Consider the following 24,624-nt stretch of genomic DNA (forward strand, 5'->3'; position numbering starts at 1 on the left):
GGGGGTGGGATGGGATGGCAGTGGGATGGGGATGGGATGAGGTGGGATGGGATGGGGATAGAAGTGGGGATGGGGATGGGAGGGGGATGGGATGAGATAGGATGGGATGGGGGTGAAATGGGAAGGGATAGGATGGGATATTATGGGATGGGATGGGATGGGTGGGATAGGATGGGAATTAGAGGCGGGGATGGGGATGGGTTTGGGATGGGATGGGATGGGGATAGAGGTGGGTTTGGAGGTGCGGGGATGGGGGATGGGATGGGATGGGATGGGATGGGATGGGATGGGATGCGATGGATGGTATAGGAGGGGGCTGGGCTGGATGGGGCTGAGTCCACGGCCCATCCCATGGTTGCAGTGTGGGCGTGGGCTGCGCCTCCCTCTCATCCCCCACCTCGTCACGGCAGGAGCCGCAGCGCCGCGTTCCTGGCACGGGAGGGGACGCGGAGCAGCGCCCGGACCGACCCGCTGCCAAATGCGGCCGGCGCCGCGTCTGGTGCCGTTGGGTTGGAAGGGAGCCCGGCAGCAAACACAGACAGACAGACAGACAGACAGACAGACACACGGACAGACACACGGCCCGGCCCGGCCCGCCCTTGGATGCGGACGGAAAAAGCCCTCGAGTGTTTATTGTGGGGCTGCGCCCCGCCGTGGTTACATTCAGCTCTAATGCCGTCCGGTTAGTGGGGAGCGGGGAACATGCGGGGCGCAGCCGGGACCCCCCACCCGGCACGAGGAAAGGGGGACCCTCCTCTCGGGACAAGGAAAGAGGGACCCCCCACCAGGACGAGGAAAGGGGGAGCCCCACCTGGGACGAGGAAAGGGGGGGACCCCCACTTGGGACGAGGAAAGGGGGGGACCCCCACTTGGGACGTGGAAAGAGGGACCCCACCTGGGATGAGGAAAGAGGGATCCCCCACCAGGACGAGGAAAGGGGGATCCCCCACCTGGGACGAGGAATGCGGGGGACCCCCACTTGGGATGAGGAAAGAGGAATCCCCTACACGGGACGAGGAATGAGGGACCCCCCACCCGGGATGAGGAAAGAGGGACCCCCTGCACAGGACAAGGAATGAGGGACCCCCCTCCCGGGACGAGGAAAGGGGGACCCCCTGCACAGGATGATGAAAAAGGGACCCCCTGCCTGGGACAAGGAAAGAGGGACCTCCTGACCGGGATGAGGAAAGAGGGACCCCCACCCGGGGTTGGGGGGGTTGGGGAGGGGCGGCCGAGAGGCGAGGGGTTGTGGGGGGGGTAGCACCAGAATCGGGGCCGTGAGCCCAAGGGGGAACCCCGCACCCACCGGGAGCGGATGGACGGCCCGGCCCGGCTGAAGCTGAGCGCCCCCGGGGCGCAGGGACGGAGCGTGGGGTCCCAGAGTTTTGGGGCAAATTAATGGCATTTTGGGTCTTTTGGGGGTCTTTATTTGGGTCTTTTGGGCCGAGTGCTCCCGGGAGCGCAGCGCCGAAGCGGCACAGGGAGCGGGGGACATCGGGCGGCCACGTGTGGCCTTGGGGTGGGAGGTTGGGGGGTGTGTGGGGGGGGTTGCATATCCATATATCCATAGGGTGCTCCCGGACCCACAGCGCAGCCATCGGCGTGGAGCTGCCGTCAGAGCCGCCATTGGAGCTGGGGGTCCCGCGGCGTGTCCGTCCTCCAGCCCCAGGGGGGACGGTCCTGAGTGGGGGGCGGCCGAGGCCGGGCGGCAACGGGGGGTCAGCGGCACGGACTGCGGCGCTCCAGGGGGGAACCGTCGGGTGGATCTGAAACGAGAGATGGGGATGAACCGGGATGAATTGGGATGAACGGGGATGGACGGGGATGAATCGGGATGAGCCAGGATGGACGGGGCTGAGTGGGGATGGATGGGGATGAACTGGGATGGATGGGGATGGACTGGGATGAGTGGGAATGGACAGGGATGGATGGGGATGGACTGGGATGAGTGGGAATGGACAGGGATGGATGGGGATGGACGGGGATGGACGGGGATGGACAGGGATGGATGGGGATGGACGGGGATGGACGGGGATGGACGGGGATGGACGGGGATGGACGGGGATGGACGGGGATGGACGGGGATGAACGGGGATGGACGGGGATGAACGGGGATGGACAGGGATGGACGGGGATGGATGGGGATGGATGGGGATGGACGGGGATGGACGGGGATGGACAGGGATGGACGGGGATGAACGGGGATGGATGGGGATGGACGGGGATGGACGGGGATGGACGGGGATGAGTGGGGATGAACGGGGATGGACGGGGATGAACGGGGATGGACGGGGATGAACGGGGATGGACGGGGATGAACGGGGATGGATGGAGATGAACGGGGATGAGCGGGGATAAGATGGGATGAGTGGGGATGAATGGGAATGGACGGGGATGGACGGGGATGAACGGAGATGGACGGTGAATAGCAGGGATGAATGGGGATGGACGGGGATGGACGGGGATGAANGGAGATGGACGGTGAATAGCAGGGATGAATGGGGATGGACGGGGATGGACGGGGATGAGCGGGGGTCAGCGGAGCCCAGCTCCCCACTCCTTTCCCCACCCCACGGGACTCACCCGGTGGGGTGGCGTGGGGTTCCTCCTCGGCCGCGTTGAAGCGCAGCTCCGCGCCGTCGGGCGGCAGCGAACCGCGGGTGGGAGGGCAGCGGTCACCGGAGCGGGTCCGCCGCCGAACCGACTGCGGGAACGAAAAGGGTCGGAACCGGGGCGAGGGGAGCGGGGCGGTCCCGGTCCCGAAAAGGGTCGGAATCGGGTCGGGGGGGCGGGGGGAGCGGGGCGGTCCCAGTCCTGGGTTGGGGGGAGCGGAGCGGTCCCGGTTTCGGTCCCGGTTCTGGTCATGGGTCAGGGGGAGTGGGGCGGTCCCGGTTCCGGTTCCAGTCCCGGTCCCAGTCCCGGTCCCGGTTCCAGTCCCGGTCCCAGTCCCGGTCCCGGTTCCAGTCCCGAAAAGGGTTGGAATCGGATCGGGGGGGCGGTCCCGGTTCCGGTCCCGGTTCCGGTCCCGGTTCCAATCTCGGTCCCGGTCCCGGTCCCAGTCCCGGTCCCGGCCGTACCTTCCTGGCCAAGGGGCTGCTGGGTGCCGATGCGCTGCTGTAGAGGCTGAGGCTGGAATTGGACCGGCTGGGGGACAGAGCTTTGGACGATGGTGCCGATTGGATCCCGGAGCATCGGCCGGTTCCGAAGGTGTCGGGACTCAGGTATTTCTCGTTGATCTTCACGTTGGTCCGGCCCTTCACTGCGGGATAATGGGGGTAAAAGGGGGGCGTTGGGGGGTCCTGGGTGTGGGGTGGAGGGGTTAGTGGGGGGGGGGGGTTGGGGCGCGGGTCCTAGATGTGGGGTGGGAGGGGGGGCTATAGGTGGGGGTGGGGTTGGGGGTCCTGGATGTGGGAGGAGGGAGTTATGGGGGGGGGGGGGGCTGGGTCCTGGATGTGGGTTGGGGGTGCGTTATAGGGGAGGGGGTTGGGGGGTCCTGGATGTTGGGAGGGGGGGAGTTATGGCGCGTCCTGGATGTGGGATTGGGGAGGTTTATGGGGGCAGGGTCAGGGGTCCTGGATGTGGGGTGGGGGGCGGGTTATCGGGGGGATGGTGGTTGAGGGTCCCTGGATGTGGGGGTGGGCGGGGGTTATAGGGGGGTGGTTGAGGGGTCCTGGATGTGGGTCGGGGGGGGAGTTATATGCGGGGGGAGTTGGGGGTCCTGGATGTTGGTGTTGGGGAATGGTTTAGGGGGGGAAGGCGTTGTGGGGTCCTGGGATGGTGGGGTGCGGGGGTTACAGGGCGGAGGGGTGTAGGGGTTCTCTGGATGTTGGGTGCGAGGGGTTATGGGGGGGTTGGGGGTCCTGGCATTTTGTGGTGGGGTTGGGGGGTTACAGGGGAGGGGAGGTGGTTGTCGGTGGTCCTATGTTGGGGTGGTGGGTGGAGTTAAAGGGGGAGGGGGTTGGGGGGTCCTGGATGTGGGGGGAGGGGAGTTTATGGGGGTCCTGGATGTGGGGTGGGGAGGGGCTATGGGTGGGTTGTGGGTCCTGCTGTGGGTGGGGGGGTTATAGGGTGGTATTATAGGGACGGGGGGGGGTCCCACCTCGGCACGGGTTCGTTCCTTGACAGGAACTCGTCCAGCGCGATCCAGCCGCCCCCGACACGAACCATCAACGTGCTGCGAAGGATCCGCACCATGCGCAGCTGCTGCGACTCACCAAACTGCGGGAACGGCCCCAAAACGGGGGGGATAATGGGGTGTACGGTAATAGGGGGATATTTGTGGTGTATGGTAATGGGGATATTGGGGCGAGGCGGTAAATAGGGGGATATTGGGGTGTACGGTAATAGGGCGGATATGGGGTGTACGGTTTTTAATAGGCGGATTTGGGTGTGTACGTAATAGGGGAATGTTGGGTGTACGGTAATAGGGGATATTGGGTGTACGGGTAATAGGGGATAATGGGGGGTACTCAATAAGGGGGATATTGGGTGGTACAGTAATGGGCGCAGAGTATTGGGGTGTACGGTTTAATAGGCGGTATGTTGGTGTAGGGTTAAATAGCGGGGATATTGGGTGTTACGGTAATAGCGGGGATTAATGGGACCGTGTACGGTAGATAGGGGGATATTGGTGTACGGTAATAGGGATAATTTGGGGGTACGGTAATTAGGGGGATATGGGGTGTACGCGTATAGGGGATGTGGTGTACGGTAATTTAGGGGGTAGATGGGGGGTACGGTAATTAGGGGGATATTGGGGTGTACGGTAATAGGGTAATGGAAAGTGTACGGTAATAGCGCGGGATATTGGGGCTGTACGGTAATAGGGGATGTGGTGTACGGTCAATAGGGATATTGGGGGTGTACGCGGTAATAGGGGATAATGGGGTACGGCATAGGGGGATATTGGGGTGTAACAGTAATGGGGAGATATTGGGGTGTACGGTGTTTAAAATTTTTAGGGGGAATGTTGCGGGTGCTAGGAGGTAATAGCGGGATATTTGGGGCATGTACGGTAATAGGGGCATAATGGGGTGTACGGGTAATAGGGGATATTGGGGTTATGCGTAATGAGGGGGATAATGGGGGGTCGGTAATAGGGGATATTGGGGTGTACGCGTACATTAGGGGAATATTGGGGTGTAACAGTAATGGGGGGATAATTGGGTGTACGCGTAATGGGGGATGTTGGGCGTGTACGGTAATAGGGGATAATGGAAGTGTACGGTATATGGGGATGTTGGGGTGTACGGTAATAGGGGGGATATTGGGTGTACGCGTGAATAGGGGATGTTGTGGGTGGTGTACGGGTTAAATTAGGGGAATATTTGGGGGTTGTACAGTAATGGGAGAGATATTTGGGTGTACGGGTAATAGGGGGATGTTGGGGTTATGGTTAATAGTGGGGATATTGGGTGTACGGTAATTAGGGGGATATTGGGGTGTACGGTTATTGGGGATATGGGGTGTAGGGTAATAGGGGGATATTGGGCGTGTACGCCGGTAATGGGGAGATTATTGGGGTGTATGGTAATTAGGGGGGATATTGGGTGTACGTTAATGGGGCGGATATGGTGTAGGGTAATAGGGGGATGTTGGGGTGTACGGTAAATAGGGGGAATATTTGGGGTAGTACGGTATAATGGGGGAGATATTGGGGTGTTACCGGTAATAGGGGGATATTGGGTGCTGATACAGGTTAATAGGGGGATAATGGGGTGTACTGGTAATAGGGATATTGGGGTGTACGGTAATAGGGGGATATTGGGGTGTACAGTAATGGGGGATAATGGTGTGTACGGTAATAGCGGGGATGTTTGGGGTGTACGGGTAATAGGGGGATATTGGGCGTGTACGGTTAATAGCGGGATGTTGGTGTACGGTAATAGGGGAATATTGGGGTGGTTACAGGTAAATGGGGAGATATTTGGGTGTACGGTAATAGGGCATTTGGGGGTAGGGTAATAGGGGGATATTGGCGGTGCTACGGTTTAATAGGGGGATATTGGGGTGTACGGTTAATAGGGATATTTGGGTGGTGTACAGTAATGGGGGATAATGCGTCGTGTACGGGTTAATAGGGGATTGTTGGGGTGTACGGTAATAGGGGGATAATGGGATGTACGGTAATAGGGGGCATGTTGGGTGTGCTACGGTATATTAGGGGGATATTTGGGGTGTACGGTAATAGGGGGATTGTTGGTGGCTGTACGGTTAATAGGGGGTATTGGGGTACGGTATAAAGGGGATATTGGGGTGTACAGTAATGGGGAGCATATTGGGTGTACGGTTAATAGAGGGGATGTTTGGGTGTACGGTAATAGGGATATTGCGGGTGGTAGGTAATAGGGGGATATTGGGGTGTACGGTTATGGGGGATATTGGGGTGTAGTGTAATAGCGGGATATTGGGGTGTACGGTAATGGGGAGGAATATTGGGGTTGTACGGGTAATAGGGGATATTTGGGGTGTATGGTAAAGCGGCGATGTTGGGGTGTACGGTAATAGGGGGATATTGGGGATGTACGAGTACCGATAAGGTAATAGGGGGATTTGGGCGTGTTATGTAATGGGGTGGTTTGGGGTTACCGGGTAATGGGGAGATATTGGGTGTACAGGTAAATTAAGGGGATATTGGGCGTGTATTGGTAATGGGGGATTATTGGGGTGTTAACGGTAATAGGGGGATAATGGGGTGTACGGTAATAGGGGATAATGGGGTTGTACGCGGGTAATAGGGGATATTGGGTGTAACCGGTAATAGGGGATGTTGGGGTGTACGGTAATTAGGGGATATTGGTTGTTACGGTAATAGGGGATAATGGGGGGTACCGGTAATAGGGGGATATTGGGTGTGTACGGTAATAGGTGGGATGTTGGGGTGTACAGTAATAGGGGATGTTGGGGTGTACGCGGTAATAGGGGGATAATTGGGACGGTAATAGGGGATATTGCGGGTGTACTGTAATAGGGGGGATATTGGGTGTACGGTAATAGGGGATAATGGGGGTTCGTGGTAATAGGGGGATAATGGGGGGTACTGGTATAGGGGGATATTGGGCGTGTACGGGTTAATAGCGGGATATTGGGGTGTAGGGCTAATAGGGCATATTGGGTGTACGGTAATAGGGGGATATTGGGGTGTTACCGGTAATAGGGGGATAATGCGGGGGTACGTAATAGGGGGATATTGGGGTGTACGTAATAGGGGTATTCGGGGGTGTACGCGTAATAGGGGGATGTTGGGGTGTACGCGTATAGGGGATGTTGGGTGTACCGGTATAGGGGATAATGGGGCGGTTTACGGGTAATAGGGGGAATATTGGGGGTGTACGGTAATAGGGGGATATGGGGGTGTACGGTACATAGGGGGATTATTGGGGCTGTTACACAGGTATAGGATGTTGGCGGAGGTGTACAAGGTAATTAGGGGGATAATGGGTGTGTACGCGTAATAGGGGGATATTGGGGTACGGTTTAATAGGGGGATAATGGGGGGTCTGAGTAATAGGGGGATAATGGGGTGTACGGTAATAGGGGGATATTGGGGTGTACAGTAATGGGGAGATTATTGGGTGTACGGTAATAGGGGGATGTTGGGGATGTACGGTTAATAGTGGGTGATTTGGGGGTGTGCAGTAATGGGGGGATATTGGCGGTGTACTGTAATAGGGATATTGGGCGTGTATGGTAATAGGAGGGATATTGGGGTGTACGGGTAATGGGAGATATTGGGGTGTAACGTAATAGGGGATATGGGTGTACGGTAATTAGGGGTGATAATGGGGTGTACGGTAATAGGGGGATATTGGGTGTACTCGGTTAATAGGGGGATTATTGGGCGTGTACCCGGTAAAGGAGGATAATGGGGGGTACGGTATAATAGGGGGGATATTGGCGGTGGTACGGTAATAGGGGATATTCGGGGTGTACGGTAATGGGGAGATTATTGGGTGTTACGGTAATGGGGGATATTGGGAGGTGTATGGTAATAGGGGATAATGGGGTGTACGGTAATAGGGGGATTTGGGAATTGGTGGTGTACGGCAATAGGGGCATATTGGGTGGTATGGTAATAGGGGGCATAATGGGGGTACTCCGGTAATAGGGGGATATTGGGGTGTTACGCGGTAATTAGGGGGCATGTTGGGGTGTTACCCGAGGTAATAGCGGGGATATTGGCTGTGGTATGGTAATGGGGGGATAATTGGGGTATGTACGGTAATAGGGGAATATTTGGGGTGTATGGTAATAGGGGATATTGGGGTGGTACGGTAATAGGGGGATATTGGGGTGTACAGTAATGGGGAGATATTGGGGTGTACGGGTAAGTAGGGGAGTATTGGGGTGTACGTGGTAATAGGGAATATTGGGGTGTATGGTTAATTAGGGGAGATATTGGGGTGACGGTTAATAGGGGAATATTGGGGTGTACAGTAAGCGGAGATATTGGGGTGTACGGTAATAGGGGGATATTGGGGTGTACGGTAATAGGGGGATATTGGGGTGTATGGTAATAGGGGGATATTGGGGTGTACGGTAATGGGGAGATATTGGGGTGTACGGTAATAGGGGGATATTGGGGTGTACGGTAATAGGGGGATATTGGGGTGTACGGTAATAGGGGGATAATGGGGTGTACGGTAATAGGGGGATATTGGGGTGTCCAGTAATGGGGGGATAATGGGGTGTACGGTAATAGGGGGATAATGGGGTGTACGGTAATGGGATGGATATATTGGGGTGCCCAGTAATGGGGTGGGGATGTAGGGGTGCCCAACAGTGGGGTGAAGATATTGGGGTGCCCAGCAATGGGGTGGAGTGGGATCTGGGTGCCCGTTATGTGTTTTGGGTGCCTGTTATTGGGTTTTGGTACCTGTTATGTGTGTTTCGTTGCCCATTATGGGGTTTTGCTGCCCATTATGGGGTTTTGCTGCCCATTATAGGGTTTGGGTGCCCATTATGGGGTTTTGGATCCCATTATGGTGTTTGGGTGCCCATTACTGGGGTTTTGATGCCCAGTATGGGGTTCAGGTACTGATTATGGGGGTTTTGCTGCCCATTATGGGGTGTTGATGCCCATTACGGGGTTTTGGGTGCCTTTTATTGGGGTTTTGGTGCCCATTATGGTGTTTGGATGCCCATTATGGGGGTTTTGGTGCCTATTAAGGATGTTTGGGTGCCCAATATGGGGTTTTGCTGCCCATTATGGTGTTTGGGTGCCAATTATGGGGGTTTTGGTGCCTGTTATGGGGTTTTGGTGCCCATTATGGGGTTTTGGTGCCCATTAAGGGTGTTTGGGTGGCCACTATGGTGTTTGGGTGCTCAATATGGGGTTTTGCTGCTCATTATGGGGTTTGGGTGCCAATTATGGGGGTTTTGCTGCCCATTATGGGGTTTTGCTGCCCATTATGGGGTTTTGGTGCCCATTATGGGGTTTTGGTGCCCATTATGGGGTATCATTGCCCACTATGGGGTCTGGGTGCTCGTACCCCCCGCCGTGCCCCCCATCCTCCCCCTTCACTCACGCGGTAGCGGTTGGCGCTGATCTGCTCCACCTGGAAGCGCTTGGCGCAGTTGCATTGCGCCACTTGTCTGTTCACCTGCGGGGTCCCACCAGGATCAGCCCCACGGCGCTGCCCCATAGCGCAGCCCCATGGCCTCAGCCCCATGGCACCCCATGGTCTCAGCCCCACAGCACCCCATGGTCTCAGCCCCACGGCGCCCCATGGTCTCAGCCCCATAGCACAGCCCCATGGTACCCCATGGTCTCAGCCCCACATCTCCCCATGGCACAGCCCCATGGTTTCAGCCCCATGGCGCAGCCCCACATCTCCCCATGGTCTCAGCCCCACATCCTCTCCCCACACCTCATCCTGGATGCGGTCGGCGTCGTGTGCGCGGCGCTGTGGGTCGCGGTTGGGGTGCAGCGCGCTGATGAACTCGCAGTAGTCGATGAAGCCGTCGTTGTTGGCGTCAAAGATGTTGGCCACCGCCGCCAGCTCCAGAGTGATGTGGGGCACACAATGGGGGGGACACAATAGGGGAGACGCCCAGTGGGGTGAGACACCCAATGGGGTCAGGACACCCAATGGGGTTGGGACACCCAATAAGGATGGGACACCTAGTAGGGATGGGACACCCAATGGGGTCGGATCACCCAATAGGGATGGAACCCCAATGGGGTCAGGATACCCAGAAGGATGGATCACCCAGTAGGGATGGGACCCCAATGGGATTGGGACACCCAGTATGGATGGGACACCCAATAAGGATGGGACACCCAATGGGATCGGGACACCCAATAAGGATGGATCTCCCAGTAGGGATGGGACACCCAATGGGGTCATGACACTTAATGGGGTCGGGACACCCAATTAGGATGGGATATGGGACACCCAATGGGACTGGATCACCCAATAAGGATGGGTCACCCGATAGGGATGGGACACCCAATGGGGATGGGACATCCAATGGAGTCGGGACACCCAATAAGGATGGATCACCCAGTATCGATGGGTCACCCAATGGGGTCGGGACACCCAGAAGGATGGGACACTCAATGGGGATGGGACAACCAATGGGATTGGATCACCCAATTAGGATGGATCACCCAATAGGGATGGGACACCCAATGGGGTCAGGACACCCAATAAGGATAGGACATGGGACACCCAATGGGATTGGATCACCCAGTAGGGATGGGACACCCAATGGGGATGGGACACTCAATAAAGATGGGACATGGGACACCCAATGGGATCGGGACACCCAATAAGGATGGATCACCCAGTATGGCCAGGACACCTAATGGGGTTGGGAGACCCAATGGGGATTGATTCACCCAGTAGGGATGCAACACTCAATGGAGTCAAAGCAACCAATAAGGATGGGACACCCAATGGGGATGGGATCACCCAATAATGATGGATCACCCCATAAGGATGGGACACGCAATGGGGTTGGATAACCCAGTATGGGTGGGACACCCAATGGGGTTGAGACACCCAATAAGGATGGAACACCCAATGGGGTAGGGTCACCCAATAAGGAAGGGACACCCAGTAGGGATGGGACCCCAATGGGGTCAGGACACCCAATAAGGATGGGACACCCAATGGGGATGGGACACCCAGTATGGATGGGGACACCCAATAAGAATGGGACACTTAATGGGTATGGGACACCCAATGGGGTCAGGACACCCAATAAGGATGGGACACCCAATGGAGTTGGGACACCCAATGGGAATTGATTCACCCAGTCGGGATGGGACACCCAATGGGGATGGGACACCCAATAAGGATGGGACACCCAATGGGTACAGGACACCCAATAAGGATGGGACGCCCAATGGAGTTGGGACACCCAATGGGGTCAGGACACCCAATAAGGATGGGACGCCCAATAAGGATGGGGCACCCAATGGGAATTGATTCACCCAGTAGGGATGGGACACCCAATAAGGATGGGACACCCAATGGGGTTGGGGCACCCAATGGGGTTGGGTCACCCAGTATGGATGGGGACACCCAATGGGGTCGGGACACCCAATAAGGATGGATCACCCAATTAGGATGGGACACCCAATGGGAATTGATTCACCCAGTCGGGATGGGGTTGGGTCACTCAGTAGGGATGGGACACCCAATGGGGTTGGGGCACCCAATGGGGCTGTGACCCCCCCTGGGGTGTGTTGCCCCCCGTTCCCCCCGTTGCTCTCACTGGACGCCTGCAGGCAGTCGATGAATTCCCTGATGCTGACGCGTCCGTCCTGGTCGCGGTCAATGCTGCGGAAGACGTCGAGCGCGCGGGATTTCATCTGCGCGATCCAGTGCAGGAAGCGCCGCCGCCACTGCGAGAACTCAAAGTGCGAGAACGCCTCCAGCTGTGGGGCACAACACCCAGCTTATGGGGCTGACCTTGACCCATAAGGGGGGGCTTCATGTATGGGACCCCGGCACCACGTGGCCATGGGGTGTATGGGACAGAGAATGGACTGAGGTGGGACCAGGGGGTGTCCAGACTGAAGGGACCCCAAAGGCCATGGGGCAGCTTATGGGGCTGATCCCATCCATGGGTCATATGGGGCTGACCTCGACCCATAGGGGGGGGCTTTGTGTATGGGACCCCCAGCACCGTGTGGCTGTGGGGTGTATGGGACACAGAATGGATTGAGGTGGGACCAGGGGGTGTTCAGACTGAAGGGACCCCAAAGGCCATGGGGCAGCTTATGGGGCTGATCCCATCCATGGAACATATGGGGCTGACCTTGACCCACAGGGGGGGCTTCATGTATGGGACCCCGGCACCGTGAGGCTGTGGGGTGTATGGGACACAGAATGGATTGAGGTGGGACTATGGGGTGTCCAGACTGAAGGGACCCCAAAGGCCATGGGGCAGCTTATGGGGCTGATCCCATCCATGGATCGTATGGGGCTGACCTCGACCCATAAGGGGGGGCTTCATGTATGGGACCCCGGCACCGCGTGGCCATGGGGTGTATGGGACATAGAATGGACTGAGGTGGGACCAGGGGGTGTCCAGACTGAAGGGACCCCAAAGGCCATGGGGCAGCTTATGGGGCTGATCCCATCCATGGAACATATGGGGCTGACCTCGACCCATAAGGGAGGGCTTCATGTATGGGACCCCCGGCACCGCGTGGCCATGGGGTGTATGGGACACAGAATGGATTGAGGTGGGACCGTGGGGTGTCCAGGCCAAAGGGACCCCACTGAGGTGGGACCATGGGGCAGCTGGATGCAATGGACCCCAAAGGCTGTGAAGATCTGCCCCATATACAGGGCTGCATGCACGTATGCAGCCTCCAGACCTCGAAATGCACCGTGCTGCCCTGGGCCGCATGCAGCCCGGCCTTGAGCAGCTGCAGGGCTGGATGGGGGAACCAACGGCATCTGGGTGCTGCTGTGCCTGCGGCTCCGTGCTCGCAGCAATGGGATCCATGATGGCCAACGTGCAGCTGCACCCCCAGGCTTTAAACCATCTCCTGCATGGCCTGCATGCGCTGCACACTGCACACACTGCACACTGCACACCCTGCATGCACTGCACACTGCACATGCTGCACACCATGCATGCACTGCACACTGCACACACCACACATCCTTCATGCTCTGCACACCCTGCACACCCTGCATTCAATGCACACCCAGCACACTGCACATCCTGCAAACTCTGCATACCCTGCACACACTGCACATTCTGCACACACACCCTGCACACTGCATACCCTGCATTCAATGCACACCCTGCACACTGCACACCCAGCACACTGCATTCAATGCACACCCTGCACATCCTGCATGCTCTGCACGCCCTGCAGAGCCTGCACACTGCACACCTTGCATGCCCTGCATACCCCACACATCCAGCACACTGCACACATGCTCACCCTGCATATCCTGCGCCCTGCACACCCTGCATTCAGTGCACACCCTGCATACCGTGCAAACACTGCACACCATTCACTGCACACACTGCACACACTGCACACACTGCACACACTGCAGCACTGCACACACTGCACACACTGCACACACTGCACACACTGCACACACTGCACACACTGCATGCACTGCACACCCAGCACACTGCAAACCCTGCACACCCAGCACATTGCATGCACTGCACACCCAGCACACTGCAAACCCTGCACATGCTGCACACCCAGCACATTGCATGCACTGCACACCCAGCACACTGCAAACCCTGCACACGCTGCACACTGCGCATTGCATGCACTGCACACCCAGCACACTGCAAACCCTGCACACGCTGCACACTGCACACCTGCATGCACTGCACACCCAGACATGCAACTCACTCCAGTGGCATGCATGGCATCAACACCAGAACACCACTGCACACGCTGCCATGCACCCGCATGCACCACACCCAGCACGTTGCATGGCATGGTCCACAGCACACGACACCCGCAACTGCAAAACTCTTCTGGACACACTGGCACACTGCAACCCTGCACATGCAACTGAGCACGCACTACACACCATGCACATCCTGCACACCCCTCACACCGCAGTGCACCAGCCGCACCTTCTCTGCAGGCGCTGATTGCTGTCTCCAGCCGGTACTGCCGCTCCAATGCCGCAGCCACAGCTTGCTGCCAGCGCTGGCAGGAAGTTGCAACGTCCCGGGAGCTGCGGATCCATGCTGCATCTGAGGACACTGCGGATGCAATGCTGCTTTGGGGCTGCTGCGGCCTGGGAGGACAGAGGGAATGGGGTCACATAGAGGGACACAGGGAGTGTATGGGGTCATATAGGGACACATGGAGTGTATGGGGTCACATAGAGGGACACAGGGAAGTGTATGGGGTCAATAGGGACACATGGAGTGTATGGGGTCACATTAGAGGACAACAGGAGTGTATGGGGTTCATAGAGGGACACAGGAGTGTAATGGGGTCACATATAGGGACACAGCGGAGTGTATGGGGTCATAGAGGGACACAGGGAGTGTATGTGGGTCACATATAGGGACACAGGGAGTGTATAGGCGTCATCATAGAGGGACACAGGGAGTGTATGGGGGTCCACATAGAGGGACAACAGGGAGTGTATGGGTCACATATAGGACACAGGAGTGTATGGGGTCCACATTAGAGGACACAGGAGTGTATCGGGTCACATATAGGGACAACAGGGGAGTGTATGGGGTCCACACTATAGGACACAGGGAGTGCTATGGGGTCACATAATAGGGACACAGGGATGATGGGTCCATATAGGACACATGGAGTGTATGGGGTCACATATTAGGGAACACAGGGAGTGTATGGGGTCACATAGAGAGGACACAGGGAGTGTATGGGGGTCATGAGAAGGACACAGGGGTGTATGGTCACCATATTAGGGACACAGGAGTGTATTGGGTCCATATAGGGACACGGGAGTGTATGGGGTCCATATAGAGGGAGGACAGGGAGGTGTATGGGGTCATTAGGGACAGCTTGGAGTGTAATGGGGTCATGATAGGGACAATTGGGTGTATGGGGTCACATATAGGGACACAGGAGGTATGGGGTCATAGAGGGACACACCGGGAGGTGTATGGGCGTCACATATGAGGGACACAGGGATGTGATGGGGTCAATAGGACACAGGAGTGTATGGGGTCACTAGAGCGGACACAGGGAGTTATATGGGTCATATAGGGGACACATGGAGGTGTATGGGGTCATAATAGGGACACAGGGAGTGTATGGGGTCACATATTAGGGAACAGGGAGTGTATGGGGTCATATAGGACAACAGGGGAGTGTATGGGGTCACATAGAGGGACACAGGGAGTGTATGGTCATATAGGACACAGGGGAGTGTATGGGTCACATAGAGGACACAGGGAATTTATGCGGTTCATATAGGGACACATGGGAGTGCTATGGGGGTCATATAGGGACACAGGGGATGTATGGGGTCACATATAAGGGGACGACAGGGGTGTATGGGTCATAGAGGGGAACACAGGGAGGTGGTTATGGGGTCATATTAGGGACACAGGGAGATGTATGGGGTCATATAGAGGGACACGAGGAGTGTATGGGTCATATAGTGGACACAGGGAGTGTATGGGGTCATATATAGGGACAACATGGAGGTGTAATGGGTTCACATAGAGGAGACACAGGGAGTGTATGGGTCATATAGGGACACATGGGGTGTATGGGGTCCATAGAGGGACACGAGAGTGTAATGGGGTCACATATAGCGAGGTGGGCACAAGGGGCAGTGAGTGAGGTAGGCACGGAGTGTCAATGTCATATAGGGGACACAGGAGTGTATGGGGTCATATAGGGACACATGGAGTGTATGGGGTCACATAGAGGGACACAGGGAGTGTATGGGGTCATATAGGGACACAGGGAGTGTATGGGGTCACATATAGGGACACAGGGAGTGTATGGGGTCACATATAGGGACACAGGGAGTGTATGGGGTCACATCATAGGGACACTTGGAGTGTATGGGGTCACATCATAGGGACACTTGGAGTGTATGGGGTCACATCATAGGGCACTGCTGTTTATGGGGTCTCATAGCAGCCCAATGGGGTCAGTGCTGCTTATGGGGTCTAATAGTGGCCCAATGGGGTCAGTGCTGTTTATGGGGTCACACAGGGGCTCAATGAGGTCAGTGCTGCTTATGGGGTCTAATAGTGGCCCAATGGGGTCGGTGCTGTGATGGAGTCCCATAGGGTCTCATTGAGGTCAATGTTGTGATGGGGTCTCATGGGGTCTCAATGAGGTCAGTGCTGTTTATGGGGTCTCATGGGGTCCCACTGAGGTCAGTGCTGTGATGGGGTCTCATGCGGTCCCATTGATCTCAGTGTGATTTGGGATCCCATTGATTTCAGTGTCCTTTTGGGGTCCCATGGGTTCCCATTGATCTCAGTGTCTGTCATTTTGGGGTCCCATTGAGGTCAATGTTGCTTTGGGTTCCCATTGATCTCAGTGTATTTTCGGGGTCCCATTTATCTCAATGTAATTTTGGGGTCCCATTGATCTCAGTGTGATTTTGGGATCCCATTGATTTCAGTGTCCTTTTGGGGTCCCATGGGGTCCCACTGAGCTCAGTGTAGCTTATGGGTCCCATTGATCTCAGTGTCCTTTTGGGATTCCATTGAGATGTTATTTTGGGGTCCCATTGATCTCAGTGTGATTTTGGGGTCCCGTTGATCTCAGTGTAGTTTGGGTCCCCATTGATCTCAGTGTCATTTTGGGGTCCCATGGGTTCCCATTGATCTCAGTGTGATTTTGGGATCCCATTAATCTCAGTGTCCTTTTGGGGTCCCATTGAGGTCAATGACATTTTGGGCTCCCATTGATGTCAGTGCTGTGATGGGGTCTCAATGAGGTCAGTGCTGTGATGGGTTCGCATGGGGTCCCATTGAGCTCATTGTGGTTTTGGGGTTCCATTGAGGTCAATGTTGTTTTGGGGTCCCATTGATCTCAGTGTGGTTTGGGGTCCCATGGGTTCCCATTGATCTCAGTGTGATTTTGGGTTCCCATTGATCTCAGTGTTATTTGGGGTCCCGGCCGCATTATTTACGTGCCGCCCCCGTCCTGTTGCTGCCTCCCATCATCTGCTCCCTGCAGCCTTTAGTCGCCTTGTCCACGTCGTCCTGCATGCGGCCCAGCTCCTCCATGAATTCCTATGGCACCGTGCAACCATTCAGACCCCCCCATACACCCCACATCCCCCATTAATCCCCCCATTAAAACCACCATTAAACCACCATTAAAACGCCCCTTAAACTTCCCATTAACCCACATTAAAGCCCCCATTAAACCCCATTAATCCCCATTAAACCCCCCATTAAACCCCATTAAACCCCCATTAAACCCCATTAAACCCCCATTAAACCCCAATTTTAAACCCCCATATAACCCCATAACCCCGAGAAAGCCCATTAACCCCCATTTAACCCCTCATTTGCCCCATTAGAGTCGCCCATTAACCCCACTAACCGCCCATTTTTAAACCCCGCATTAAACCCCATAAGCCTATCAAATCCCAATACCCCCATTAATCCCCCATTAACCCCCATTAAACTCCCATTAAACCCCCCATTAAACCACTTACCCCATTTAAAACCCCCCCATTTAACCCGGCCATTTAACCCCCATTAAACCTCATTACCCCCATTTAAAAACCCGCCCTACTAACGCCAATTAGACCCGCTGATTTAAACATTAACCCCATTAAGCGCTGCCGCGATAAACCAGTTGAAACCCATTACCCCCCATTTAGAAGCCTCTCCCCCCCCCCATTAACCCCCATTAAACCCCCATATTAACCCCCATTACCCATTAACCCCACTAACCCCCATTAACCCCGCATTAATAGTCGCCTTATAGACCCCATTAAAATCCATTAAACCCTTCATTTAGCCCCAATTAATTCCCCATTAAACCCCCATTAAACCCTTCATTAGCCCCATTAATTCCCCCATTAAACCCCACTAACCGCCATACAACCCCATTGACCCCCATTAAACCTCCCATTAAACCCCAATAAACCCCCCATTAAACCCTATTAACCCCCATTAAACCCCAGTAAACCCCCTATTAACCCCCCTTAAACCCCATTAACCCCCAATTTAAACCCCCCATTAACCCCCATTACCCCATTAAACCCCATTAAACCCCTAATAAAACCACCCATTAACCCATTAAACCCCCCATTAAACCCCTAATAAACCCCCCATTAAACCCCACATTAAACCCCATTAAACCCCCAATAAACCACCCATTAACCCCATTAAACCCCCCATTAAACCCCATTAAACCCCTCATTAGCCCCATTAATTCCCCCATTAAACTCCACTAACCCCATTAAAACCCAATTGACCCCACATTAAAACCTCCCATTAACCCATAAACCCCCATTAAACCCTATTAACCCCCAGTTAAACCACCATTAACCCCATTAAACCCCATTAAACCCATTAAAGCGCGTGTAAGTCCCCATTAACCCCATTAAACCCCTGCGCCGATTAACCCCATTTAAAACCCCCATTAACCCCATTAACCCCATTAACCCCCATTAACCCCATTAAACCCCCATTAAAACCCATTATAAACCCCCCATTAAACCCCAGTAAACCCATTAAACCCCCATTAAAACCCATTAAACCTCCATTAAACCCCATTTAAACCCCCCGTTAAACCCCATTACCCCCCATTAAACTCCCCATTAACCCCATTAAACCCCCATTAAAGCCCCATTAACCCCATTAAATCCCCTATAGACCCCATTAAGAATGCCCTCCTCCCATTAAACCCCCATAAACCCCCTCATTAAGCCCCATTAATTCCCCATTAACCCCACTAACCCCCATTAACCCTATGGACCCCCATTAACCTCCCATTAAACCCAATAAACCCACCCATTAAACCCATTAAACGCCCATTAAACCCATTAAACCCCCCATTAACCCCCATACCCATTAAACCCCCCATTAAACCCAGTAAACCCCAGTAAAACCCATAAACCCCATTTAACCCATTAAACCCCATTAACCCCATTAAACCCCCATTAAACCCCCCGTTAAACCCCATTACCCCCCATTAAACTCCCATATAACCCATTAAACCCCCATTTTAAAGCCCATTAACCCATTAAAATCCCCATAGACCCCCATTAAACCCCCCATTAAACCACATTACCCCCATTAAATCCCCATTAACCCCATTAACCCCCATTAAGCCCATTAACCCATTCAAATCCCCCTATAAGGACCCCATTAAAACCCCATTAAACCCCATTAAAACCCTTATTAGCCCCATTAATTCCCCCATTAACCCCCATTAAACCGCCCATTAAACCCCCATTAAACCCCATTAAACCCCCTATTAAACCCCATTAACCCCCATTAAACCCCTCATTAGCCCCATTAATTCCCCCATTAAACCCCACTAACCCCCATTAAACCCTATTGACCCCCATTAAACCTCCCATTAAACCCCAATAAACCCCCCATTAAACCCCACTAACCCCCATTAACCCCCATTAAATCCCCTATAGACCCCCCATTACCTGGTGCTGCCTGCTGAGCTCCCTCAGCGCAGGTTCTAGGTCCGGTATGGGTTCTAGGTCGCGTTCCCGCAGCGCCTCCTCGGCCGCCGCCACCCAGAGCTGCAGCCGCAGCAGCTCGTCACGATCCGCCTCCATGCGGCGCTGCTGAGCCAACAGCGCAACCTGCAGCTGCTGGGACAGGCTGAACACCTGCACAACGGAACCGGGAGCAGAACGGAACCGGGGTCAGAACAGAACCACGGTCAGAACAGAACCGGGATAAGAACGGAACCGGGAGCAGAACGGAACTGGGATAAGAACGGAACCGGGGCCAGAACGGAACCGGGGTCTAGAACAGAACCGGGGTCAGAACGGAACCGGGGTCAGAACGGAACCGGGAGCAGAACGGAACCGGGAGCAGAACGGAACCGGGATCAGAACGGAACCGGGGTCAGAACGGAACTGGGATAAGAACGGAACCGGGAGCAGAACGGAACCAGGGTCAGAACGGAACCGGGAGCAGAACGGAACCGGGAGCAGAACGGAACCGGGAGCAGAACGGAACCAGGGTCAGAACGGAACCGGGAGCAGAACGGAACCGGGAGCAGAACGGAACCGGGAGCAGAATGGAACCGGGAGCAGAATGGAACCGGGAGCAGAACGGAACCGGGGTCAGAACGGAACTGGGATAAGAACGGAACTGGGAGCAGAACGGAACCAGGAGCATGGGAACTGGACTGGGATCAGAACAGAACCAGAATCAGAACTGAATCGGGAGCACGGGAACAGAACCGGGATCAGAACGGAACCGGAATCAGAACGGAACCGAGATGAGAACAGAACCAGGATCAGAACGGAACCAGGAGCATGGGAACAGAACCGGGATCAGAACGGAACCGGGATCAGAACCGAACTGAGATGAGAACGGAACCAGGATCAGAACGGAACCGTGAGCATGGGGGGAAACGGACCAGGATCAGAACGGAACTGGGATCATGGGAACCGGACCAGGATGAGAACAGAACCAGGATCAGAACAGAAACAGGATCATGGGGGGAACCGGACCAGGATGAGAACAGAACTGGGATGGATCATGGAAACCGAACTGGGATCAGAACAGAACTGGGATCATGGGAACCGGACCAGGATGAGAACAACGAACCCAGGATCAGAACAAGAAACAGGATCATGGGGGGAACCGGACCAGGATGAGAACAGAACTGGGATCATGGAAACCGAACTGGGATCAGAACAGAACCAGGATCATGGGGGGAACCAAACTAATATGAGAACAGAACCGGGATCATGGCGTGAACCGGACCGGGATGATGGGAACCGAACTGGGATGAGAACAGAACCAGGATCATGGGGGGAAACGGACCAGGATGAGAACAGAACCGGGACCATGGAACGAACTGCGATGAGAACGAACCGGGGATAATGGTGGGGAACCGCCCAGACCGGGGATAATGGAACCGAACCGGGATGAGAACAGAACCGGGATCATGGGGGGAACTGGACCAGGATATTGATGGGCACTGACTGGATGGTGTGATGGACTGAATGGGCTGGTGGGCAGAACTGGGCTGATGACAGAACCGGCGTTGATGGACGGAACCGGACTGTAGGGACTGAACTGGGCTGATGGACAGAACCAGGTTGGTGGGCAGAACCAGTGGGTGGCAGCATCCACCCCGTGAGGGCGCTGCAGGATGGAGCCCAACACATTGTCTCCATTCCTGTATGGGACCGGGGGGGCTTTGGAGAGCCCTGTGCAGTGGCGGTGGAGGGGGATCGATGGAGGGTAGGGGGGTGATGGGGGTTATTTGGGTGATGAATGGGGGTGGGGAATGAATGGGGATGGGGATGACTTGGGAGGGGGTTGACGGGGCGATGGATGGGGGGGGGGGATGATTAATGGGAGGTGGGGGATGATGGGAGTGGGGGGTGATAGGGGATGATGGTGGTGGGGGGAAATTTAAAAAATTGGGGCGGTGGGGGATGTATAATGGGCGGTGGGGAGAGTAATGGGTGGTGGGGGTATGATAATGGAGGGTGGGGATGATGGGGGTGGGTGGTATGCTGGGGGGATTGGGGTGGGAATGTATGCGGGGAAGGGGGATTGGAAGTGGGATGATGATGGGGAGTTATGGGGGTGACAGGCGGATGATGGGGTGGAGGATAATTAATTGGGGTAGGTGGATAATTTAATGGGGGTGAGGGGGCATGATCGGTCGGGTGGGGGATAATTAATGGGGGATGGAGGATATGGGGTGGGTGGATGATGGGGTGATGGGGGTGGGGCGGATGATTTGATGAGGTAGGGGATGATGGGGGTGTACAAACGATGGGGTGGGGGGTGATGATGCGGTGGTGGATGATGATGAGGGTGGGGTATGATGGGGGTGGGGTAATGGGGATGATGGGGGTGGGGTAATTAATGCGGCGGTAAGGGATAATGGTGGGTGGGGATGATGGGGGTTGTTAATGATGGGGGTGGGGGATGACAGGGATGATGGAGGTGGGGAGTGATTATTGGGGGTTGGGGATGATGGGGGATAATGGGGGTGGGGATATTGGGGGGGGATGGTGGGGGGTGGGGGATGATTAATGGGGGTTGTAATGATGGGGGTGAATGGGGATGATGGGATGCGTGGGGATGATGGGGGTGGGATGTGGGGGGGGCGATGGGGGTGGGATAATAGATGGGGTTGTGGGGGATGATTATAGGGGAGGGGGATGATGGGGGGTTGTAATGATGGGGGGTGATGGGGGTGATGCGGGGTGGATGATGGGAGGTGGGGATACTGGGGAAGGGGGAAGATGGGGCGGGATGATTAATGGGGGGTGGGGGATGATGGGGGGGGGGGATTATGTGGGGAGGGGGATGATGGGGGTGATGGGGGGTGATTGATGGGGGTCTCAGGATGGTCTCCCACCTCCTGGAAGCGGCTCTTGGCAGCGCTGAGCCACGTCCTGATGGTGACGACGGCGTCGGGGTGGCACGTGGACAGGATCTCCTCCCCCAGCGACGAGATGCAATCCAGCTCCAGCTGCTGGCACTGCAGCGACTGCTGCAGCTCCTGCAACAGCAACAGCAGGGACGGGGTTGGGGGGGGATAAGGGGGGAGGGCGGCCCCACAGCCCCATGGGGATCCCACGTCTGGATACGGTGGGACCCACAGGGCGAGGAGGGCAGCGCTGCAGCCCCACATGCAGCCTATGGAGCTGGCTGCAGGGTCGGCAATGGGGCATTGCATGTGATGTGTGAGTCCAGGGACAGAAAGAGGCTGTGCTGGAGGTGGGGGAGGCAGCATGCGGCTGCTGCAGGCACTGAGATGCAGCTGATGCTGACCTGCAGCTGGCTCTAACAACCAAACAGCCCTGCAGCTGATGGCAGCACTGCACTGCAGTCGGATCCAACACAGCCCTGCAGCTGATTCTGCTGCACCCACCCCAGCCATGCAGCTGATGCTGCTGTACCCATCACAGCCCTGCAGCTGATGCTGTATCCAACGCAGCCCTGCAGCTGATGCTGTACCCAACACAGCACTGCAGCAGCAGCTGCTGCATCCAACACAGCCATGCAGCTGATGCTGCAACCAACGCAGCCCTGCAGCCGATGCTGCTGCACCCACCCCAGCCCTGCAGCTGATGCTGCTGCAACCAACGCAGCCCTGCAGCTGATGCTGCAACCAACACATCCCTGCAGCTGATGCTGCTGTAGCCCCCCATCCCTGCAGCCGCCGCAGTCCCTGACCTGCATCTGCTGCATGCTCTCCTGCAGGTTGCGCTGCATGCTGTCCTCAGGGACGATGCAGGATTTGAGGGTTTTCTCGGACTGGGAGAGGTGGCCCAGGAAGGATTGAAGCAACGTGTGGAACTCCTCCGCCTGCAGCACAGCATGCACACGTCAGCTCCCAGCGCATCATCAACAGCAACGCAGCAACACAACACACAGCAACACAACCCCCGAACCTACAACCCCATAATCCAGAGCACCACGGCCCCACAGCCCCATAATGCACAGCACCATAACCCTGTGGCCCCATACCCCTAAGCCCCATAACCCACAGCCCCATAACTCACAACACCATAACCCCATAACCCATAACCCCATGGATCCATAACCCCTCAGCCCCATAACCCACAACCCCACAAGTCACAACTCAATAACACACAGCCCCATAACCCCCCATTCCTGCATCCCGATTCCTGCATCCTCTCTCCTGCATCCCTATTCCTGCATCCCTATTGCTCCATCCTTATTCCTGGCATCTTCTCTCCTGCATCCCCGCTCCGGCATCCTCCATTCCTGCATCTCCCCATTTCTGCATCCCCCATTACTTCAGCCCCACTTCTGCATCCCCACTCCTGCATCCCGTCTCCTGCATCCCCCCCCTGCATCCTTATTCCTGCATCCCCCTATTTCTGCATCCCCACTTCTGCATCCCTATTCCTGCATCCCTAATCCTGCATCCTCACTCCTGCATCCCCACTCCTGCATCCCTGTTCCTGCATCCCCCCATTTCTGCATCCCTATTCCTGTATCCCCTCTCTTGCATCCTCACTTCTGCATCCCCATTCCTGCATCTTCTCTCCTGCATCCCCGCTCCTGCATCCCCATTCCTGCATCCCCATTCCTGCATCCCCCATTTCTGCATCCCCCATTACTTCACCCCCACTTCTGCATCCCCACTCCTGCATCCCGTCTCCTACATCCCCCCCTGCATCCTTATTCCTGCATCCCCCTATTTCTGCATCCCAACTCCTGCATCCCCCACTCCTGCATCCCTATTCCAGCATCCCCTCTCTTGCAATCCTCACTTCTGCATCCCCATTCCTGCATCTTCTCTCCTGCATCCCCACTCCTGCATCCCCCCATTTCTGCATCCCCCCATTACTTCAGCCCCACTTCTGCATCCCCACTCCTGCATCCCGTCTCCTGCATCCCCCCCCCGCATCCTTATTCCTGCATCCCCCTATTTCTGCATCCCCACTTCTGCATCCCTATTCCTGCATCCCTAATCCTGCATCCCTCCATTCCTGCAACCCCATTCCTGCA

At 55.8% G+C, this 24,624-nt stretch overlaps 2 protein-coding genes across 3 annotated transcripts; both read right to left on the reverse strand.

Annotated features, from left to right (window-relative positions):
* Positions 1-575: 575 nt before the first annotated feature.
* LOC107310657 (microtubule-actin cross-linking factor 1-like) lies at positions 576-11,363 on the reverse strand. Its single transcript, XM_015856494.2, has 6 exons — positions 9,870-11,363; positions 9,528-9,602; positions 4,100-4,218; positions 3,078-3,259; positions 2,584-2,704; positions 576-1,766 (listed from the first exon to the last, which is right to left on the reverse strand). The coding sequence occupies exons 1-5, from the start codon at positions 10,347-10,349 to the stop codon at positions 2,676-2,678; spliced, it is 885 nt and encodes a 294-aa protein (XP_015711980.1). The 5' UTR covers positions 10,350-11,363; the 3' UTR covers positions 576-1,766; positions 2,584-2,675.
* Positions 11,364-11,548: 185 nt separating this feature from the next.
* On the reverse strand, positions 11,549-23,488 carry LOC107310641 (microtubule-actin cross-linking factor 1-like). 2 transcript variants are annotated; one of them, XM_015856476.2, is made up of 6 exons: positions 23,320-23,488; positions 22,499-22,642; positions 19,581-19,769; positions 17,095-17,193; positions 14,082-14,243; positions 11,549-11,890 (listed from the first exon to the last, which is right to left on the reverse strand). In XM_015856476.2, the coding sequence occupies exons 1-6, from the start codon at positions 23,356-23,358 to the stop codon at positions 11,564-11,566; spliced, it is 960 nt and encodes a 319-aa protein (XP_015711962.2). In that variant the 5' UTR covers positions 23,359-23,488; the 3' UTR covers positions 11,549-11,563. The 2 variants fall into 2 exon arrangements, with proteins under 2 accessions (XP_015711962.2, XP_032298834.1); XM_032442943.1 differs by having other exon boundaries at positions 11,742-11,890; positions 17,091-17,193; positions 23,320-23,486.
* Positions 23,489-24,624: the final 1,136 nt, after the last annotated feature.

Source organism: Coturnix japonica, chromosome 2, assembly GCF_001577835.2.
Source record: "Coturnix japonica isolate 7356 chromosome 2, Coturnix japonica 2.1, whole genome shotgun sequence".
NCBI classification, from domain to species: domain Eukaryota; kingdom Metazoa; phylum Chordata; class Aves; order Galliformes; family Phasianidae; genus Coturnix; species Coturnix japonica.

Excerpts from the sequence above, each read along its gene's own strand:
- LOC107310657 (XM_015856494.2), bottom strand. The coding sequence starts at position 10,349 with ATGACCCCATTGGGTGTCCCATCCCTACTGGGAGATCCATCCTTATTG. Across the intron at positions 3,260-4,099 it reads AGGAACGAACCCGTGCCGAG|TGAAGGGCCGGACCAACGTG; the intron begins GTGGGACCCCCC and ends ATTATCCCGCAG. Across the intron at positions 2,705-3,077 it reads GCAGCCCCTTGGCCAGGAAG|TCGGTTCGGCGGCGGACCCG; the intron begins GTACGGCCGGGA and ends TCGTTCCCGCAG.
- LOC107310641 (XM_015856476.2), bottom strand. The coding sequence starts at position 23,358 with ATGCAGCGCAACCTGCAGGAGAGCATGCAGCAGATGCAG. Across the intron at positions 22,643-23,319 it reads AGAGCATGCAGCAGATGCAG|GAGCTGCAGCAGTCGCTGCA; the intron begins GTCAGGGACTGC and ends TTGCTGTTGCAG. Across the intron at positions 11,891-14,081 it reads ACAGCAATCAGCGCCTGCAG|CAGCTGGAGGCGTTCTCGCA; the intron begins AGAAGGTGCGGC and ends TGTTGTGCCCCA.